This window comes from Cetorhinus maximus, chromosome 8, assembly GCF_964194155.1.
Source record: "Cetorhinus maximus chromosome 8, sCetMax3.hap1.1, whole genome shotgun sequence".
NCBI classification, from domain to species: domain Eukaryota; kingdom Metazoa; phylum Chordata; class Chondrichthyes; order Lamniformes; family Cetorhinidae; genus Cetorhinus; species Cetorhinus maximus.
Genome location: NC_135886.1, coordinates 70,231,749 through 70,252,900, shown reverse-complemented (window position 1 = coordinate 70,252,900; position 21,152 = coordinate 70,231,749). Strand labels below are relative to the sequence as shown.

Below are 21,152 nucleotides of genomic sequence, written 5' to 3'. Positions count from 1 at the left end.
CCCGTGCTTGCAAAACTCAAAACACAATGTCCAACATTAGATGTGATTCTGCGATTAGGCAACATTTGCTAAATAATCCTCAGTGTGTTTAGAATTAAGTTGACAAGTAATTTAAGATTTAGTCAGGCTCACATTGTGGTGCGCTTGTGTGTACTGGAAGCTACATATATTAATGCACAGGACCCCGTTCTTTGCAGACAGAATGTACACGCATTGCATCTATTTCAGCTAAACAAAATAAGTGACAGCCATTCTCTGACTCATTCCTCGGAAATGGCTTGACTAATTGGGGTCGAACTGCCTGGTTTAAATTACAAACAATTCTTGGCAGTTAACTGTCAGTCACTGTTGCATTCTCCATGGCAACACTGCTATCATTCAGAGTGCACTTGCCAACGAATCAGCACTCTCTTCACACACAGTATCAATTGTTGTTTTCCTCTTATCAGGACACTTCACAAGAATACCAATATGAGTGCAAAATGAAAAGCTTCGTCATGTCTCTTTTTTTCAGCAATACTCAAGTTCTGTACTATGAAAAGACTAAATGATGTTTTTGTTAACATTCATCCTGGAAAAATGTCCTGTGTCAACGCTTACAATGGAAGACCCCTGACTGTCAGAAACAATAACTTGTGTTTATATAGTACCTTTTAAAACAGCTGTTGATTTAAGTTTCAAACTCCTTCCTAGATCCACTACTTCTGACCAAAGAACAAAATTAAATGCCAAACTATTATTAAACACTGATTAAGTCACAACTGGAATACTGTGTTCAATTCTGGGCACCACACTTTAGGGAGGGTGTAGAGTAGGTTTAGTAGAATGGCACCAGGGACGAAAGACTTCAGGTACATGGAGAAACTAGAAAAGCCGGAGTTGTTGCCCTTTCAAGCTTTGACTGTTAAGGGGAAATTTGATAGAGGTGTTCAAAATCTTTGATAATTAAGCGAAACTGTTTCTGATGGCAGAAGGGTCAGTAACACTAATCTTAAATCAGCAGAGACGGATTTAAGATTATTGGCAAAAGAATCCAGTGTCAAGTAGAAGGAAAAAAAATACACTCTTATGACCTAGAATTCCTGAAAGGATAGTGGAACCAAATTCAGTAATGGCTTTCAAAAGGGAAGTGAAGAAATACTTAACAAGGGAAAAATTGCAGAACTAAGGGCAAAGAGCAGAAGAGTGGGACCAATTGGATAAGTCTTTCAAAGACCTGGCATAGGCATGGTGGGTCACATGGAGGACTTCTGTGCTGTGTGGTGCTATGATTCTATGAAAATCCTGAAATTTAGGGCAGGTTTTTCCGGCTGGTGAGCGGGGGCGGGGCCCACTCGCCAACACGCAAAATGACGCAAGGATGTGCCGGGCATGCATCTCGATTTCACCCCGTGTCATTTAGATTTTCAGTTCGACCTATTAAGGCCATTTAAAAAAACTAACCTGATTGATGTATCTGCCCATCCAACCTTAAGGTTGGCGGGCAGGCCGGGAGCCCAGGCGGGCTTCGGAAAAAGCATGAAACCTCATCCACAGGCAGGATGAGGGTTTTTTAATTTTTCTTAAATGTTTAAATAAAAGTTATAGGCATGTCCCAACTCACGTGACAGTGTCATATGAGGGGACATGGCAGGGAAATTTTTTTTATTACCTTTATTTCAACTTTTGAATCGGAGCCAATCTCCCTGAGGCAGCACTTTGCCTCGAGATCTGTGTGCTGTTTCGCGCACTGCCGGCTGAGGGAATCCCCACCCCCCAGCCTGCACAAGGAGCACATAGCGCTTCCTGCCGGGCGTCAAGCTGGGCGGGCCTTAATTGGCCCACCCATGTAAAATGGCGGCTCACTCCCGACCGGGGGCGCCGATCAAAGATCAGAGGCCCCACGCCCGCTCCCGCACTCCCCCCACTCTGATGAGGGGGAAAATGCTGCCCTAGGTTTTAGAAATTAAATGCCCAAAAATATGAAACTTTTTTAAAAATTCACTTGCTTCTTTACAGTTCTGCCTGTGACCTATATTTAAATTTAAAAACCTGTCTTGGCAATGTTCTGCTTGTCCGTCCAGGCCTGATACACAAACAATGTAACCGATATTTCAGGACAGTGTGTAGTTGCTGTCCTGTCACATTTCTTTTGTTAGCATTTATAATGGGAACTTCCTATATGGAGCTTTAGAGAAAGAAAATAACTTGCATATATTTATGCCTTTGTCCCAAAGCACTTTACAGTTAATGAAATACTTCTCAAGCATTGCCATGTGGGAAGCATGATGCCAATTTGACATACAGCAAAGACTCCTTTAACAGCAGCGCTATAAATGGGTAGGTTTTTTTAATTAAGGGATAAATGCTGAGCAGGAGAACTCCACCTTTGACATTGTTCAGAGAAATTTAGCCATATTGTCCAAAGGACAGAACATTTAACTGTGTAGTGCCAAGGAAGTGCTGATATGACGTGTCAACTTGAATTCATATTTATTATATGTAAATGTTCTATTGCGGTAATGAGCCGATTAAATCACCTGATACTATCAGAAAAAATGTATGTTATTTTTTCCCTCTAGCTGAAATGTATAATGCACAAATGAAAGGGGAAAGCTTTAACCTAATTTACCTGGGAGGAAATTGACAGGGAGGGATTAGCTTTCCCATCACCTCCCCAGTAATATGCCCCTCTGACTTCAAAGAAAAGTAAAATGGGCGGCTGATCCTTTCCTATCAGACGAACTAGGTTAAAACCATCCCCATGGAGCTAAAACAACTAGAAACTATATTTCATAATAAAAAAGACTAGATTGAGTGCTTTGTGACAACTAATTTTGTCATTTAAAGTTTGTACGAGAAGAATGCAGCCCCTTGCAAAATCCTATGCCTTTTACTTGAAATAAATTTGACCCTGCTAAGTGTAAGTGGGGTACTTGATAAAGTTTCCCTCTGTAGTCTTCCACTAGGGAGTTTTCACAGGAGGTGCATAATGAGTTTGCAAAGGTAGTTGGGGTGTGTACATTGGTTATTGCTATTGGTTGTAAACTCTTCAAGCTTGGTCACTTTTGGGCTTGAGTACTGCTTGGGCAGTTAAATATTTCCATTCAAAATTTTATATAGAGGTATGTCAACCCGTGGGCCTTTGGTTCTGGAGACTGTGCCAGTTAGCGATGTGGCCATTTTGGAGACACTGGTACCTCACGAGTAAGTGTTTGTAACAAAGCAAGCTACCAGGCATTGAACTTTCTCAAGAAGGGTAATGTTTTTTTTCAGAATATGGGTCCTAGGTGGCTATGCCATACGCAGTGTGGTCTGACTAATGTTTGGTACAGTAGTTGAAGATTGATGAAAGTTCCATTTCACAAACCCATGCACCTTGGACACCTTGGAAGCTGCTTGTTGACTTTGTATGTTCCACTTTGAATTATTTTGGATGTGAATTCCTAACGAGCAGCATTCTTTAGTAACTTCAAGGGGGGAATCATGCATTGTGTAGTTGGGTACCGATGGACATCAAGTATTGCTAATTCACATGATGTTGCATTTCATTGAATTTCATTCCCCATATGTTGGCCCATTTGACAAGATTATTTGGTAAGTATATGAAATAAGTTTTACAAACTACTTTTCATAGCCATAAGTGTTATATTTTGAGAGAAGCAATGAAATGAAATCTTACACAGCCACCATCACTGTCCCCAACCCCAAACTCTCCCCCAAAAGTGATGCTTATTTTAATTTTTTTCTCAAGAGCTGGTCACCCTGAGTGAATGTGTTCCAAAGGAAACAAACTACTTTCTGAGCACTGCACTAAGGTAAAAACTAAATAAGCCACCCTGCAATTGAACTGTGTGCCGCAGTAAAATTGCTTTAGGCTCAGATTGCTTCATTCTTCTGGTTTGCCTTGAACTCTTATCATCCTTCTGGTTCGCAGTGGTTTGCTTTGAGCTCTTCTAAGTGCCCAGCTACAACCTCCTTAATGAGCGATTCTAATAACTTCCCCACAACAGAGATCAAGCTAACGAGCCTATAGACTCCTGTTTTCTGCCTACCTCCCTTCTTGAATAGAGGGGTTATATTTGCTACTTTCCAATCTAATGGGACCTTTCCAGAATCTAATGAATTTTGGAAAATTAACACCAGCACATCGACTACCTCATTAGTCACCTCTTAAGACCCTAGGATGTAGTCCATCGGGACCCGGAGACTTGCCAGCCCGCAGCTCCATCAATTTGCTCAGTACCGTTTCCCTAGTGATTTCAATTTCACCAAGTTCCTTTCTCCTGTTCACCTCTTGATTTGCAGCTATTACTGGAATTTTTTTTGTATCCTCTATAGTGAACACAGAAGCAAAATATTTGTTCATCTCTTCCATCATTCCCTTATTATCTACTATTAACTCCCCACTGACGGACTCGAGAGGACCAACACTCACTTTACTTTTTTTCCTTTTTAAATAGCTGTAGAAACTCTTGGTTTCCATTTTTACATTTCTAGCTAGCTTCCTCTCATACTCTAATTTCTTTCTCCTGACTAACCTTTTAGTCATTCTCTGCTGTTCTTTATATTCTGTCCAATCATCTGTCCTGCTGCTCATCTTTGCGGAGTTAAGGAAAAAGCATACAACAGCATGAAAGCTGGGCTAGCTGAAGTGAACTGGGAAACTAGGCTAGAGGATAGATCAATAGAGAAGCAGTGGCAGACATTTAAGGGGATATTTCAGAGTATTCAGAATAAGTACATTCCTACTATAAAGAAAAATTCTAAGTGGAGGACCTGTGGTTTACTAAAGAAGTTAAGGAAAGCATCAAACTTAAGGAAAAAGCATACAAGTTTGATGCTTTCCTTAACTTCTTTAGTAAACCACAGGTCCTCCATTTAGAATTTTTCTTTATAGTAGGAATGTACTTATTCTGAATACTCTGAAATATCCCCTTAAATGTCTGCCACTGCTTCTCTATTGATCTATCCTCTAGCCTAGTTTCCCAGTTCACTTCAGCTAGCCCAGCTTTCATGCTCACATAGTTGCCCTTATTTAAGTTTAAGATACTAGTCTTAGACCCGCTCTTCTCCATTTGAAACTGGATGTAAAATTCAATCATATTGAGGTCACTGCTGCCTAGGGGTGCCTTTACTCTGAGGTCATTAATTAATCCTGTCACATTACACAATACCAAATCTAATATAACCTGCTCTCTGGTTGGTTCCAGAATATGCTGCTCTAAGAAACTATCTTGAAAGCATTCTAAGAACTCCTCACCCAGGCTACTACTGCCAATCTGTTTTTTCCAGTTTGTGTAGATTAAAATCACCCATGATTATTGCTGTCCCTTTATCACAAGCACACAATATTTTCTCCTGAAGACTTTGTCCTACACTGTGGTTACTGTTAGGGGGCCTGTAGACCACTCCCACTAATTACTTTTCCCCCCTATTGTTCCTCATCTCCACCCAAACCAATTTCTACATCCTGATCTCCTGCAGCAAAGTCATCTCTAACTATTGCACCAGTGCCCTCTTAGATTAACAATGCTATCCCTCCACCTTTACCTGGCTTCCTATTCTTCTTGTATGTCATGTACCACTCAATATTAAGGACCCAATCTTTGTTGTCCTGCATCTACGTCTCCGTAATTGATATCAGATCATATTTGTTTACTTCAGTGTGGGCCATCAATTCATTTACTTTATGAATTCTACGTGCATTCAGATAGCGAGCCTTCAGTTTTGTCTTTTCGTTACCTTTGAAACATTTAGACTCGACTATTTGATGTATTCTTAGGCTTTTTTTCTGTCCCTTCCTGCCATTCTCTGACCCTTGTTTCACTTATTACTATTTTGCTCTCCTGTCTTGACTCTACAACTTGAATTGCCACCTCTACCCAAGCTTGACCCCTCACGCCTCTTGTTTAGCTTAAAGCCCTCTCTACTTACCTAGTTATGCGATTTGCAAGGACACTTACCCTAGCACAGTTCCCAATCATCCCAACTGTACAGCCCCCACTTTCCCCAGTACTGATGCCAATGCCCCACAAACCGGAACCCACTTTTCCCACACCAGTCTTTGAGCCAGGCATTCATCTCTTTAAGCTTATTTGCCCAATGCTAACTTGCACATGTCTTGGGCAATAATCCAGAAGGAGACACATTTCCAAACAATCCACCTACCCAACCCTTCAAGCACCTCTTGCCCTGTATATCACAAAGTCTGTAAATCACGGATTGGACTTATTTAGCCATCTCAGTGTGTCAAACCGGAGTGGAAGCAAGTCATCCTTAATCCTGAGGGACTGCCTAAGCAGGCGGCAGCTATGAAGCAAGTAAAGAAACAAAAGATGGATCTAGAGTAGTGTTTAAATAGCAACAGAGAATTAAATCCTAGTGCCACTCTCTGACCTTGGCCTCCTATACTGTTCAAATGAAGCTTGACTAACAGCTACTCAGCTTTTGATTAGGCATTTTATAGCCTTCTGGACTGATGTGTGACATGTGAAGTTTTCAACCTCTAATTTGCAGAAACAGGATCTGTGGTAGCAGTTATAAGGAGAGCATTGTGTGCACACAAGGCAATAGGGTGGGCAGTGCAGTCATGCTTTCTCCCACACTTGTTTTAAAGTTAGTTGGGGCTCTCGCCCCCAAGTCTGAGGATTGTGGGTTAAAGTCTCGCTACAGGTTCTTGAGTTTGTAATCTAGGCTGATACTTCATTGCACTACAGAGTGCATGCTGCATTGTCAGAAGTGCTACCTTTCAGCTGAAATATTAATCCAAGGCCTAAGAGCAAGGAAGTTCTCAACGTTCTGGCCGTAATTTATCCTTCTGTCAACACAACCAAACACAAACTGGCAAGTTAATTATCTCATTGTTTGAAGGTCCTGTAAAGTAACTACAGTTCACAGATAATTCTTTGGCTGTGAACTGTTTCGTGCTGAGGATATCAAAGTTGTAATGCGTTTTTTTTTTTCTTAAACATTTAGACCAAAAAATTGTGATCTGTAATACACTTTTGAGATTTTGTGGGGTTTGGGAATATGTCTTGGAAGTCCAAAAGGGCTACTGCAGTATAAGACCACCCTTTCAAAAAATCGAATACTGTGGTCTGAAGGCAGTTTGGGTCCAACTTCTGAATTTACTCAGGTCAACCAATATCTTGTGCAGAGCCAAAATTGCTTTGTACAGATGGTTTGCTTGTGTAAATGCATCCTGGCATGCTTGGTTTACTGGAATTTTATTTTAACTCCTAACTATTTAGTTCTTGAGGCACCTGGTATTCAGAGCCTGAAGAAACAAAAATTGGACTTGGTAAGCTGGAATTGAGAATCTTATGACTGAGCCTTGCATGTGGTGTCTTGGGTTAAAAGTTCTTATAGGTAAGTCAGCATAAACACTTTGGAATGGGTGAATGCTGGAATTTTTCCCTAAAATCAGATTTAACTTTGTACCAGATCTCATTGTATACAAAAAAATAGAATACTAAATTTGAAATGAAAATAAAACACCTTCAGAAATGAAATGACATGAAAGCAATTCAATATAAAAGGAAAGTCTCCTTTAATTTTACCCACATAAGATTTCCAAATCCTATAGCAAGCCCCCCTCTGATGATGCGTTTTGTCTGTCTCTGGTTGGCTAGGCTGTGACTGTTTTAGTTGAATATTTGCAACTGAAATCATTGAACACCAACTTCTTTTTATTTTGTTCTCAGTGCTCTACTGAGTTCATTCTGAGATGCTAGCACTACTTAATTGAAATTTTAGATTAGAGGTAGTGTTTTGTGGTAATGAAGCTTCTTGTGCCCATTCTAACAACCTGAACTTCAGCAGAAAGAATTGAACAAATTTGAGATTCTAATTCCCATTTCTAATGGCATTCATGCCTAAATTAGTAAGCAGCTACAATTGTCAGGTCATCTTGAAATTGCGCATCCAAATTTCATGCAGGTGTACTGACCATGACTTTTGTTTTGATTGGCTTGTTTTACTCTTGCTAGATCTTAATCTTGAAATTCATAGTTCAGTCTATCATGATTGAATACTAATTTCCAACACAATTTTGGACTTTCTAGGTGAGGGGGCGGGTGGGGAGGTGATGAGAAGAGGGATGATTAATCTGTTTTTACTGCTTAGGCAGGATCATCCGCTCCAGTTTGTGTCAGGCATCATAGCAGGCAGCAGTGGAAAATATTGGGAGATCACAAAAACTGATTTGGGTTGTTGTGAAACCAGTTTCCTATCGTCTGTTCCATCCATCAATGACAGGCCGCATGTCAGGAACCTAATTTCAATTTTTAGCATCTCGTTATAAGCCGTGCTCACCGGAATCATCTCACACGCTGGACCCTCCAGCACGTTAATCACGCTAATGTGTTTCATAACTGTACATAAGCGATGTGCACCTAGCGAGCAGCACCTGGCTTAGGACTTCGAGGTGTGTTTGCCTACCTTGCTTCAGGCAGCACTTGCGAGCATCAGCAACAGGTTTTGCAGGCAGAACCACGTCACATTTAGGGGGGCTCATGGGCAAGTCTCTACCTACCAGACCAGCCATAAGATGAGGATGGCCTTTCAATGGCTGCAGGGCTGGGCTTGCTTGGGGAACAGAAAGAAGTGGCCTCAGGCAAGGGAAGAGGCTGCAGAGTGAGAGCTGTACAGGGGAAGGGAGTTATCCCAGGCTATGTGTGGGGCCACATGTTGACCTGTGCAAGTGGCCTCAGGGTGGTGAAGGCTGAGGAGGCAGTCTCCAGAGATGAGGTCAGATGGAGATGTGACGGTGTGTGTGAGAGTGTGAATGGTGATGTCCCTTGAGCTGGCAGTGAGTGAGATGCCAGTGAATGTGTGATGGCCTTGAGTGTGAGAGTTTGGAGTAATGAGATGGCTGACTTACCCTGGCGGCACAGATGAGATCAGTTATCCTCTTTCTGCACTATATGGCCAACCTCTTATGTGCAGCGTTGGCACTGACCACCCTGTTACTGCCTCCCAAGCTGGAGTAGTGAGATCATTAGACCACCTGTGGCCAGGGCAGAGGTGGAGGACACCACTGTGGGCCTCCAAAAGGCATTCCAGTGACTGGTCACTGAACCCTTCTTGGCTTCCAGGGTCATGTCTTCACTGGAGCAGCCCAGGGCTGCAAGCATTGAGAACTATGTGTGCAGCTGCAGTTTAAGTATGGCACCCAGAGTGAGGAAACAGCAAATTGATGGCGTAGCGGGCAAATTGGAGGCCACCCGCCAACGAGACAGCATATTTCCTGTGACTGCATAATTTGAGGCGGGAAGGGGACGATACGGCATGAAAATCTGCCATTGCGGCTGGCAGGTAAAATGTTTTTCACGCCAGCTACTGCACTTAGTTTAAACTAAGAGTGGAATCATCCTAGAATTGCACTATCTAGAGGTTAAGTGAGAGTCTTGTTTGACGCCCCATATGTGATACTTATTTTTTTTTGTAAAATTTAATAGTTTTTTGGTGTATAATACTTTTCCAGTCATTTTTATCTCCATTTTAAGTGCTCAGAAATAGCTGAAACCTCCCTTAAAGGATGGATTTTTAGGCAAAAGGGGAAGTGTGGTTTACACACTGTTACAATCTACTGTAAACCAAAATATTACTGTAAATCAAAATACTGAATGACCCCCAAATGAAGAAATTACCAACATGATTTCACTTTTTGTAACTTTAACACGAAACAGAACCAACCAATGTAAATTAAACATGAGTTAACAGGCAGGTGATACTTAAAATAAAAGGGTAAATTTCACTTTAAATAGTCGATACAAGAAAGGTACGTCTTATACAACCACAAACATTCCCCTTCATATATGGCATTGTGTAGTTACCCAGTTCATTGGAACACCTTCGGTCTGTCCACAAGCTTAACCCAGACCTTCCTGTCACTTTCCATTTCAACACACCACCCTGCTCTCATGCCCACATGTCTGTCCTTGGCCTGCTGCAGTGTTCCAGTGAAGCTCAACGCAAACTGGAGGAACAGCACCTCATCTTCCGACTAGGCACTTTACAGCCTTCCGGACTTAACATTAAGTTCAACAACTTCAGATCATGAACTCTCTCCTCCATCCTCACCCCTTTTTGATCCCCCTTTTTTCAAATATTTATTTTTAAATTGTTATATATACATTTTTTTTCAACCTATTTCTATTATTATTTTTTAAGTTTATTTCCATTCATTGTTTTATCCACCTTTTAGCCTATTTTGATCTTCCCACAGCATCCCTTCCCTCCACCCCACCCCCTTTAGGGCCATCTGTCACTTGCTCATTCTGCTTCCTACTCTTAATGTCACCATTAGCACCTCCTTTAGCCAGTATCACCACCATCAACACCCCTTCGACCTTTTGTTCATGACATCTTATTTCAACCTCTCCTTTGCCTCCACCTATCACTGGCCTTCTATCCAGCTTCATCTGACCCACCCCCCTTAAATAGTATATATTTCACCACATTTCTACTTCTCTTTAGTTCTGAAGAAGTCATCTAGACTTGAAACGTTAACTCTATCTTTCTCTCCACAGATGCTGTCAGACCTACTGAGTTTTTCCAGCAATTTGTTTTTGTTTCAGATTTCCCGCATGCGCAGTATTTTGCTTTTATCCACAATATGCTGTTCCTTATTCATGTATGGTAGGTCAAAAGTACTATCCGACAACTGCTTTCACCTCAGTTTTATGGCTATGATTTATCATCAGCAAGGCATACTCCATAAACCCTCTCTCCTGTGGGTCATGACAGCATGATGGTGTAGCTTTCCAGAATTCCTTTTCAACCGACCAACCAATTCATGGTTAGGCCACTTATGGTAAAACTAGTGTCTCCAAGCTATTTACATAACCTTCCAGGTTTTAGACCTTTTTAGCCAGCTGTCACAGTACCTCCAAGAACTCCTGTCTCCTTTTCTGCCAAACAGAAAAATGGACCTGTTCCTAAGAGAGATTTACTTATAACTCATAAGAGTTCTCTGTGTTTCTCTTGCTGTCTCTGTTTGCATTTATGTGCTAATTGCACTTGGCCTCCTGCTCTCCTTTGTCTTGCAATTCTGTATCTGACCACGTGGCTTCTGCTTTGATTTCTTTCCTGTTGGTACTGCTTCCAGGTCAAGGATTGCCAGGTCACATGGCCAGCATTTCTTCTTATCCAAGAAAATTGCAATTGATCCCTTTAACAATTGATGCAAAGTCTTAAAAATCCTTCAGAACAATTACAGGATCCACAGATATTTTAAAGAAATTACAATTTTTTTTCTTACTGCTTCCAGGTCAAAAGCCATCACAGCATTCTCCTGAAGGAGAACTGTATTGTGGCATTAAGCACACTAAAGAGTATTGAGTGCCCCCATCACTTTTTACGTGTAGTATTTGCAATGCTGGCATCTGGGTTTCAGCAAAATGCAATATTGGGAATATCATATTCCATACATGAATTGTATCTGGAGCTAAATGGCACTACAATGCATTAACCATGTGGTTTCTGATATTTCTAAAGTGGCTTAGCAAAAGATTACGTAGCTCGGCAGGATTAGTTGTATATAACCAAGGTATAAATGGGCTTGATTACAACAATGACTTGTATGTAGACGACACAATACAAATATTATGTTCCAAGGTGTTTCATAGGAACATAATATTGGAAAAAAAATGACACTGAGCCACATAAGGAAATATTGGATCAGATGACCAAAATCTTGGCCAAAGAGGTAGGTTTTAAGGAGTGAATTAAAGGAGGAAAATGGAGTGGTGAAGGGAGGGATTTCCATTGCCTGGGGCCAAGGTAACTGAAGTTATGGCCACAAATGTGTAGCGACTAAAATCAGGGAAGCTCAAGAGGCCGGAATTAGCTGAATGCCGATATCTTGGCAGGTTGCAAGGCTGGAGAAGATTACAGATATAGGGAAAGGTGAAGCCATGGAAAAATTTTGAAACTGGAATAATTTTAAAACCAAGATACTGCTTGATGGGCTGCCAGTGTAGGACATCAAATATAGGGATGATAGGTGAACAGGACTTGTGAAAGTTGAGACACACATGACAGAATTTTGGATGATCTCAAGTTTGCAGAGGGTAGTATGTGGGAAACCAACCAGGATTGTGTTGGAATAGACAAGTCTAGAGATAACAAAGGAATGAATGATGGTTTCAGCAGAAGATAAACTGAGATAGTGAAGACAGGAAATGTTACTTGAGTGGAAATAGGCCATCTTAGTACAAAATGTGGTTGGAAGCTCGTGGGGTTAAATATGACACCAAGGTTGCTAACAGTTTGGCTTAATCGCTGACTGTTGCCAGAAAGAGGGTTAGAGTTGGTAGGTAGGAAACTGAGTTTGGAGCAGGGACTTAAAAACAATGGCTTCAGTCTTTTCCAGTATTTTAATTGGAGGAAATTTCTGCTCATACGAACATACAAATTATTATTAGGAGCAAGAGTAGGCCACTTGGCCCCTCAAGCCTGCTTCCCCCATTCAACAATAAGATCATGGCTGATCTGATTGTAACCACCACTCCACATTCCTGCCTACCCCTGATAACCTTTCACCCCCTTGTTTATCAGGATTCTATCTAGCTCTGCCTTAAAAACATTCAAAGACTTTGCTTCCACTGCCTTTTGAGGAACAGAGTTCCAAAGACTCTTGACTGTCAAGAGAAAAAATTTCCCATCTCGGTTTTAAATGAGCGACCCCTTATTTTTAAACCGTGACCCCTAGTTCTAGATTCTCCGACAAGAGGAAGCATCCTCTCCACATTGGAAGTGATGGGTGCTGGTGGCAGATTTATAGGAGAGAGAGACAGAAAATGAAGAGAACTTGGCTAGCTTTTGATGGTCAGCAATTTAGCGGAACAGATGAAGGGCAAAAGAGGTGGATCTCATGGACGAGATCAGCTTGGGAATAAGTGCTTAATTTACAGTTTTTAAAGCGTTATTAATGTGCAAATGAGCCTATTTTCTATGCCCAAAAATGTCAGTGTGCTTGATTTGAATTAGGAACCAGAGGCCCAGGGCTCATTTGAAGTTTGGCCTCTGGCCTCTTCTGAATACTCTTTAGGAGCCTTTTGGTTTTCCTGAGGCAGTTCGGCTGTGACACTAACAATGGCCCTCAGGTAGCTCTTGGAGAAGAGCACTGATCAGCATTGCTGTGGAGGGACACTAAAGTTTCTGACTGATTTTGGAGAGGAGATTTCAAACAAACATTAGGTCCCTAACCCCTCATTTAATATTGTAAGGGGCAATACAACCTATTATGCTTGTCTCATTCCAGGAAATTCTAGGCTTGCTTCTACCTCCATAACATTGTATGCTCAAACCATCTGCTGCTGAAATCTTCATTGACTGTTTTTGTTACCTCCTAGATTTGAAATTCCCAAGGCTCTCTTGGCCAAACTCCACTTCTTCATCCTCCATAAACATTAGCTCATCCAAACTCCTGCCCATATCCAATTTTGCTCACCCAACACCCCTGTCTTCCCTGATCTACATTGGCTCCTGATCCACCAATACCTCTGATTTCAAAAATTCTTTATCCTTATGTTAAATTGCTTCAAGGTTTTGACCGTCTCTATAACTTTCTCCCGGCCCTACAATCTCTCCACCCTGTTTCCTTCTCTCCTTAAACATCTCCATCTTCAGCACTTTTTTCCTTAGAATCCACATCATCGACTAATCATTTGATCACCCCGCCCAATATTTGTCTCTGTCCATTTTTTTTTTGATTACACCTCTGATGCAGCCCTTTCTACAGCAAAGGTGCAATATAAATGCAAATTTGTGTTAAGTAGTAAATAATTGTAGTCTTATGTATATGCTTGAAATCTTTTACTTTGTTAATAAATATTTTAATTTAATCTTTAAAGATCTCTAAAGGTTTTGGTGGGCTCAATACTTCCGAATTCAGTGCACACATCTCATAATAAATACAAATTGCAAAACCGTTGTGATAGCGCAACCAAGTTTCCCTTGTGGATTTGGTCTGCCTGGCGCACACCATCTGCCACGTCATAACAATGAATACAGCGAATAGTTGAGGCTCAAACACAGTTTGCAAAAACAGAATTTGATGGGGCTTTATGGTCATTCTTAACGGTATGGTACCTGGGAAGAGGGAGCATTCACAATGCTAATTAACATGGATATCAGGAAGGGTGTCTAGCAGTAGGAAATGGCATCAAGGGAATAGGAGGCGAGTCTCCGATACATGAACACAAAGAGGTCATTAGGGGCGAAATTAGAGAGGTGGAAATTCAGAGCTAGGATGCAATTTTGTGTGAGATGTGTTCATGTTGGATTTCCTTGGACTTGCCAGCATGGATGGTTTGGGAACTTGCAATTCCATACTCTTGACCTGGTTGTGTTTTTTTTAAATTTTATTGTTCCCCGTCTCCAGCTTCCTGTCCAGTGTACTAGTATTAGTGCTACACAGTGTTTCACATATACTGCTTGCTGTCTGTGATGCACTGTCCTTTGCATAACAAAATTTCACTGAATATGTTTCTTCTTCTTCCCCTCTTTCTCCCTTCCCTGCCCCCAAAGTGTGGAGATTGGCGAGAGCGTTCGAGGTGAAGATGTTTACATTGTACAGAGTGGTTGCGGAGAAATCAATGACAATTTGATGGAGTTACTCATCATGATTAATGCCTGCAAAATTGCCTCAGCCTGCCGTGTTACTGCAGTCATACCCTGCTTCCCTTATGCCAGGCAAGACAAGAAGGACAAGGTAGGGTCAATATTGTGAAATAAATACCCTGTCGGTATTAACACAAAACAAACATAAGAATTTTAAATGGAGCTGTTGAGGGACAGGGAGGTAAGTGGGACAACAAGAACAAGTATGAAGGGTGACCAGGACTTAGTGTAGCATAAAGGCAGCAGAATTCAAGCTGGGGTGGTGGTAGTGGGGGAATAAGGATGTGGTATTTGGGGTGGGGGTGTGGTATGAGTCATTAACATACAGGTAGAACCTGACATGGGTAGCATATAAATGAGGAAGTGGAAAATTCAAGGGCCCAATTAATGGCACTAAAGAGCAACATATCCCCAGGACCAGGTGGTTTTCACCCTGGGATTTTGAAAGAAGACAAGAACATCGCAGAAATCCTAACTATAATCTTCCAGTTCTCAATTTGGAAGCATTCCTTTAAATTGAAACATTGCTCATCACTCCACTATTTAAGAAAGCTGAGAGGGAAATGAAGGAATTATAGACCAATTAGCCTATCTGTTGGGAAATTACTAGTCTGTAATTAAGGATAGGAAGACTGAACATCTTAAAACTTTAAGCGGAACTTTCAGCTGATCAGAGAGCCAGCGTGGATTTGTAAAGGGTAGGTCATGCCTGATGAATCTGGTTGAATATTTTGAAGAGGTGACTGAAGCACTGGACTGGGACCTGTCTATTGATGTTGGTTGTATAGGCTTTGCAGAAGGCATTTGATAAAAGTCCATCATGAGAGACTGTTAGCTAAACTTCAAGCTTATGGAATTGAAAAGGAAGTATCCACCTAGTAGCAAATTGGCTGGAGACACCGTAGAGATAATGGGAACTGTAAATCGCAGGCTATGAATATTGGTGTCCCGCAAGGATCTGTGTTGGGGCCTCAACTATTCATTGTTATGATGTGTGCCAGGTGGACCAAATCCACAAGGAAAACTTGGCTGCACCATCACAATGGTTTTGCAATTTGTATTTATTACAAGACATGTGCACTGAATTTGGAAGTAATGAGCCCACCAAGACCTTTAGAGATTTTTAAAAATTAAATAAAATATTTATTAACAAAAAAATAAAAGATTTCAAGCATATACATAAGACTACAATTACTTACTACTATGACAAATCTTAAAATGCCTAATTGACCTCACTCCCAGTTACACATCCCCTTTATGGTAACAGTCCAAAATAGATTTTAGGTTTAAAACAAACCAGCAAATTAACACTATACCCGCTTGACAGTGGAATTCCAAATGTTTTTTCTCCAATTTCAGTTACTTTACATTACGGACTTATGCACAAATGGCTGGAGGCTTCTTGAAGGCTATTTCACATATTCCTGTTAGATCTTACATGGCTTTCCTCACATAGCCTTTCATTCTCCTTTACATATGTTTCTCTCTGTTTTAATATGTAAATTCTATTGTTCCAAGTGTCTTTGAAACTGTATCTTCCTCATAATATAAAAACTTTCATGTTGCCAATATTGTCAGTAACCTTTAAGAAAAATAAACACACTCCTTAGCCTTGCTTATCTTGCTAGTTGTAAACAGATTAACATCCCTTTGAAATCCAACAATCCCTTCATTTATCTAAAAATGCAAATTCCCTTCACACCTTACATGTTAAGCCAGCATCCATGTTTATTCATTAGCATGTCAAGCAAATTTCTGCACCTAGCTACTATTGATGATTTCAAACTTGACTCCAAATGTAATTAAATCACATAGACAGAATCACCTATACTTACCCCCATAAACCTACTTCACAATAAACCAGAAAAGTATTAAGAAAATTATTATACTTTCGTCACATCATTAACAACTTATGTGGCTTTCAATCCCGTCATCTATCAAAATTTGACGATGGCACAAAGCTAGGTGGTATTGTAAGCAGTGTAGACAGAAGCATAAAATTACAAAGATATTGACAGTTAATGGGCATAATTGTGGCAAATGGATTTCAATATGGGCAAAGGCAAGGTCATCCACTTTAGACCTAAATGTGATAGAACAGGGCGTTTTCCAAATGGTGAAATTTGGAAGCCATAGAAGCCCAAAGAAACTTGAGGTTCAGATACACACATTAAAATATCATGAAAAGGTACAGAAAATAATTCATGATTAATGGAATGCTGGCCTTTAGAAGATTAAAATACAAGGGAGTAGCAGTCAAGGTTCAACTATACAAATCACTGCTTAGACCACACCTGAAGTACTGCAAGCAGTTCTGGGCACCAAACATTAGGAAAGCTATATTTGCTTTTGAGTGAGTGCAGCATAGATTTATCAGAATGATGCCTGTACTCCAAAGGTTAAGATATGAGGTGGGGTTAAAACAAGCTAGAATTGTATTCCTTGGAGTTTAGAAGGTTAAGGAGTGATTTGATTGAATTATTCACAATATTAAGGGGAATAGATTGGGAGAAACTATTTCTGCTAGTTGGAGAGCCTAGGACAAGAGGCCATAATTAGTCAAACCATTCAGGAGTGAAATTAGGAAACACTTTTTCACAGGTGGTAGAAGTTTAAAACTCTGTTGCAAATGGCAATTGTTGCCACGTCGGTTGCTAATTTCAGAAGAGATTGGCTAAGGTCACAAGGAATATGGGCAAAGGCGGGAGTTAGGCCACAGATCAGGCATGATCTCATTAAATGACAGGGCTTGAGGGGGTAAATGTTCCTATGATAGATCCTTGAAAACTCTAAACATGCTGGGTGAGGAAAAGCCTATGGCAATGCTGTGGTTATGATTGGATAGCTGAGACTGGAATAAAGTATGGTTTGCACCATTGAGCTATACAGTGGAAGAGGCTTTGGAGGAGAATGGTATAGTTGATCATGTGAAAGACTGCAGAGGGGACAAGGAAGATAGCTTTTTATTTTTACAGTAATGTACTCCTAGTTTTTTTGAACCAATGATTCACTAATGGTGCATCTTGGTGAGTTTACGAAACAGTGTAATACTCCAACAATGGCATTTCAAGAGTTGAGCAGAAAATTAAAATTGACTATACTAACTTCCTGAAGAAAATGTTCCTGAAAATACTGCATTGAAATGTACTTTATGGATTAAGTGCCAAAAACAATTTTAGGATGGATGCCTAAAACACTTTAAGAATTGATCTTGGTTTTTTTTAAAAAACGTGTATCTTTGCCTGAGATTTGATTGTAATGCTGAATTGGTCTTATTTTCAGAGTCGAGCTCCTATTTCGGCAAAATTGGTTGCTAACATGCTGTCTGTGGCTGGGGCAGATCACATCATCACTATGGATCTGCATGCGTCTCAGATACAGGTGAGATACTCTGCTTTATTGGAATAAATATGCAAATTCTGTATTGGCACAATGTGGATACAACTGCAGCTAATGATCTAAAACTCTTCTGTTTTTATTGCAGTTTTCATTTTAAAGCACTTGACTAATATCAAATCAGTGAGCTTATCAATTAGCATACTAATAACATTTCAAGAGCTAAGCAGAAAGCTAAAATTAATTATTTAAAATCTTGCCTAAAATGCTGAAATACCATGTGAAGCAAGTCTTAAATACTGTCATCATAATTGTTTTGCATGCTTAGAGGAATGGTAATCAGCCAGAGGTACTAAATAAATGCTAAACCAGGTGTGTAAAACCTGTAGGCTTTAAGTACAAAACTATTGCTACTGTTCCACAACTATAACCTTATTTAAAGGGTAATGAGCAAGTCGTTGATATTGGGTCTATCGACAATTCTTTTATAAAGTAGGCTAAATCTGTGATGCTGGGTAATCAGTCAGTGTTCCTACTTTTAAGAATGAAAGAAGTAGGAGTAAGCCATTTGCTGCTTTGAGGCGGCACTGCTCATAGCTGATCTGATCTTGGCCTCCACTCCTCCTAAATTTGTCAAACACAAATTCGCTTTCATAAAATCTGCCCAATTTGTATTATAATTTTCTAAATGCCCTGCTACTAAATAATTTGCTTAATAATGAATTCCAGCATTTTACCAATGACAGATGTTAAACTAACTGACCTTTGCTTTCCTGCTTTCTGTCTCCTTATTGATTAGGAGTGTTACATTTGCAGTTTTCCCCCAGTCTGCTGGGACCTTTCCAAAATCTAGGGAGTATTGGAAAATTACAACCTATGCATCCACTATCTCTGCAGCCACTTCTTTAAAGACCCTAGGATGCAGGCCATCAGATCTGAGACACTTGTCAGCCTTTAGTCCCATTAGTTTGATTAGTGCTTTTTCCAGTGGTGATTGTTTTAAGTTCCTTCCTCCCTTTTGCCCCTTAATTTTCCGCTCTTATTGGGATGCTTTTAGTGTCGTCTTGTAGAGTTTTACTTTCTCAGTGGAAGACATCTTTGAGAGTTTTGAAATAACTCCTGAAATGTCTGCTACCGCTGCTCTACTGTCTTATCTTTTAACATTTTCCCAGACCAATTTAGCCAACTTGACCTTCATACCTTTGTAATTGCCCTTTTTTTAAGTTTAAGACACTTGTTTCAGACCCAGATTTCTCACCGTCAAACTGAATATGAAATTCATCATGTTATCACTTTTGCCCAGAGGATCCTTTTACATAAGATTGTTAATTAATCCTGTTGATTACCAGATCTAAAATAGGCTCTTTCCTGATTGGTTCCAAAAACTGTCCTGAAAACACTCCATGAACTTGCCCTCCAGGTTACCTTTGCCAATTTGATTTGTCCATGAGAAGATTAAAATTGCCAATGATTATTGCAGTACCTTTTGTTACGAGCCCCCATTTCTTGATTTATACTCTGCCCTAACAGTGTAGCTACTGTTAGGGGGCCTGGTAGATGGCTACAACTAGCAGTGACTTCTATCCCTTGCCATTTCTAATTCCCACCCAAACTGGTTCTATGTTTTGATCTTCCAAGCCAAGATCATTCTTACTACTATACTGATCATGTCCTTTATTAAATGAGCTACCCCATCTCCTCCTTTCTGCCTACCCTTCCAAAATGTCAAGTACTCTTGAATATTCAGCTCTTACTTTTGGTCACTTTGCAACACATTTCTAATGGTCTTACTGTTTTTCTCTATTCTGGCCCTATTTGCTGGTGTACTCTTATGTTTGTATGTTCTGTTCTTTCCTGTCAGTCTGTTTATCATCACCTATATCACTAACCTGCACTAATGCCTTGCCCATTATCTTTAAACTTGTAAATTTCCCTTCACCTGAATCCACCCTCCCTCCCCCACTATTTGGTTTAAAGCCCTAGCAGTGTCCCAGCATGGTTCAAGCGATGCCCACTTTAACGGAACAGCTTCCTCTTTTCTAGCACTGGTGCCCCATAAGTTAATTCATTTCTCCCTTACAATCTTTGAGCCACACATCAACTCTGATCTAACCCTTTGCCAATTTGATCAAGGCTTGAGTAGGAATCTAGATGTTATTACCTTGAGGGTTAAGTTAAAACGCAGAAGCCCAAACTGCTCTTATTCCCTTCGCAGAATCCCTTACTTAGTCTGTCATTGGTATCCATATGGACCACAACCACTGGATCCTTCCCCTCCCACTCCCAAGTTCTTCTCCAGCCCCAAGGAAATGTCTTTATCCCTGGCACCGGGCAGGCAACACAACTTCTGGGTCTCGCTCTCTCAGCTGCCGAGAGTATCCCCCTAAATATTATGGTTTCCTACCACAACTTCATTCCTTTCCACTGCCCCAACTTGAATAGCTCTCTGTACCATGATGCTGTGGTCAGTTTATTCCCTATGCTCATTCACACAGGCTACAAGAACCATGTACTTGTTGGACAAGTACAAGGCCCGAAGCTCCTCTAGTGCTACTTTCTGGATCCAGAGATGAAGTGGGAATGACTGCTCTTGACATGAAGGCAGCATTTGACTGATTGTGGCATTAAGGAGCCCTAGCAAAACTGGAGTTGATGGGAATCAGGGGGAAAACTCTGCTGATTGGAGTCATACCTAGCACACAGGAGGTTGTTGGAGGTCAATCACCTCAGTTCCAGGACATTACTGCAGGAGTTCCTCAGGGTAGTGTCCTAGGTCCAGCCATCTTCAGCTGCTTCATCAATAACCTTCTATTATAAGGTCAGAAGTGGGGATATTCGCTGATGATTGCACAATGTTCAGCACCATTTGCAACCCCTCAGATATTGAAGCAGTCCATGTCCAAATGCAACAAGACCTGGACAATATCCAGATTTGGGCTGACAAGTAGCAAGTAACATTTGTGCCAGGCAATGACTGTCTGCAACAAGAGAGAATCTGACCATCACCCCTTTACATTCAATGGCATTACCATTGTTGAATCCCCTACCATCAACATCCTGGGGGTTTCCACTGATCGGAAACTCAACTGGACTATCCGTATAAATACTGTTGCTACAGGAAAAGGTAAGAGGCTAGGAATCCTGCGGCGAGTAACTCACCTGCTGACTCCCCAAAGTTTGTCCAGCATCTACAAGGCTCAAGTCAT

The 21,152-nt window shown here is 40.8% G+C and overlaps 1 protein-coding gene across 1 annotated transcript in view; it reads left to right on the top strand.

Moving 5' to 3' along the window:
• LOC144683709 (ribose-phosphate pyrophosphokinase 1) overlaps window positions 1-21,152 on the top strand; it is a 42,262-nt gene that overhangs the window by 4,829 nt on the left and 16,281 nt on the right. The window contains exons 2-3 of the mRNA XM_078547016.1: window positions 14,518-14,701; window positions 17,893-17,991. Of these exons, the coding sequence (XP_078403142.1) occupies window positions 14,518-14,701; window positions 17,893-17,991 (283 nt within the window). The remainder of the gene's footprint in view (window positions 1-14,517; window positions 14,702-17,892; window positions 17,992-21,152) is intronic.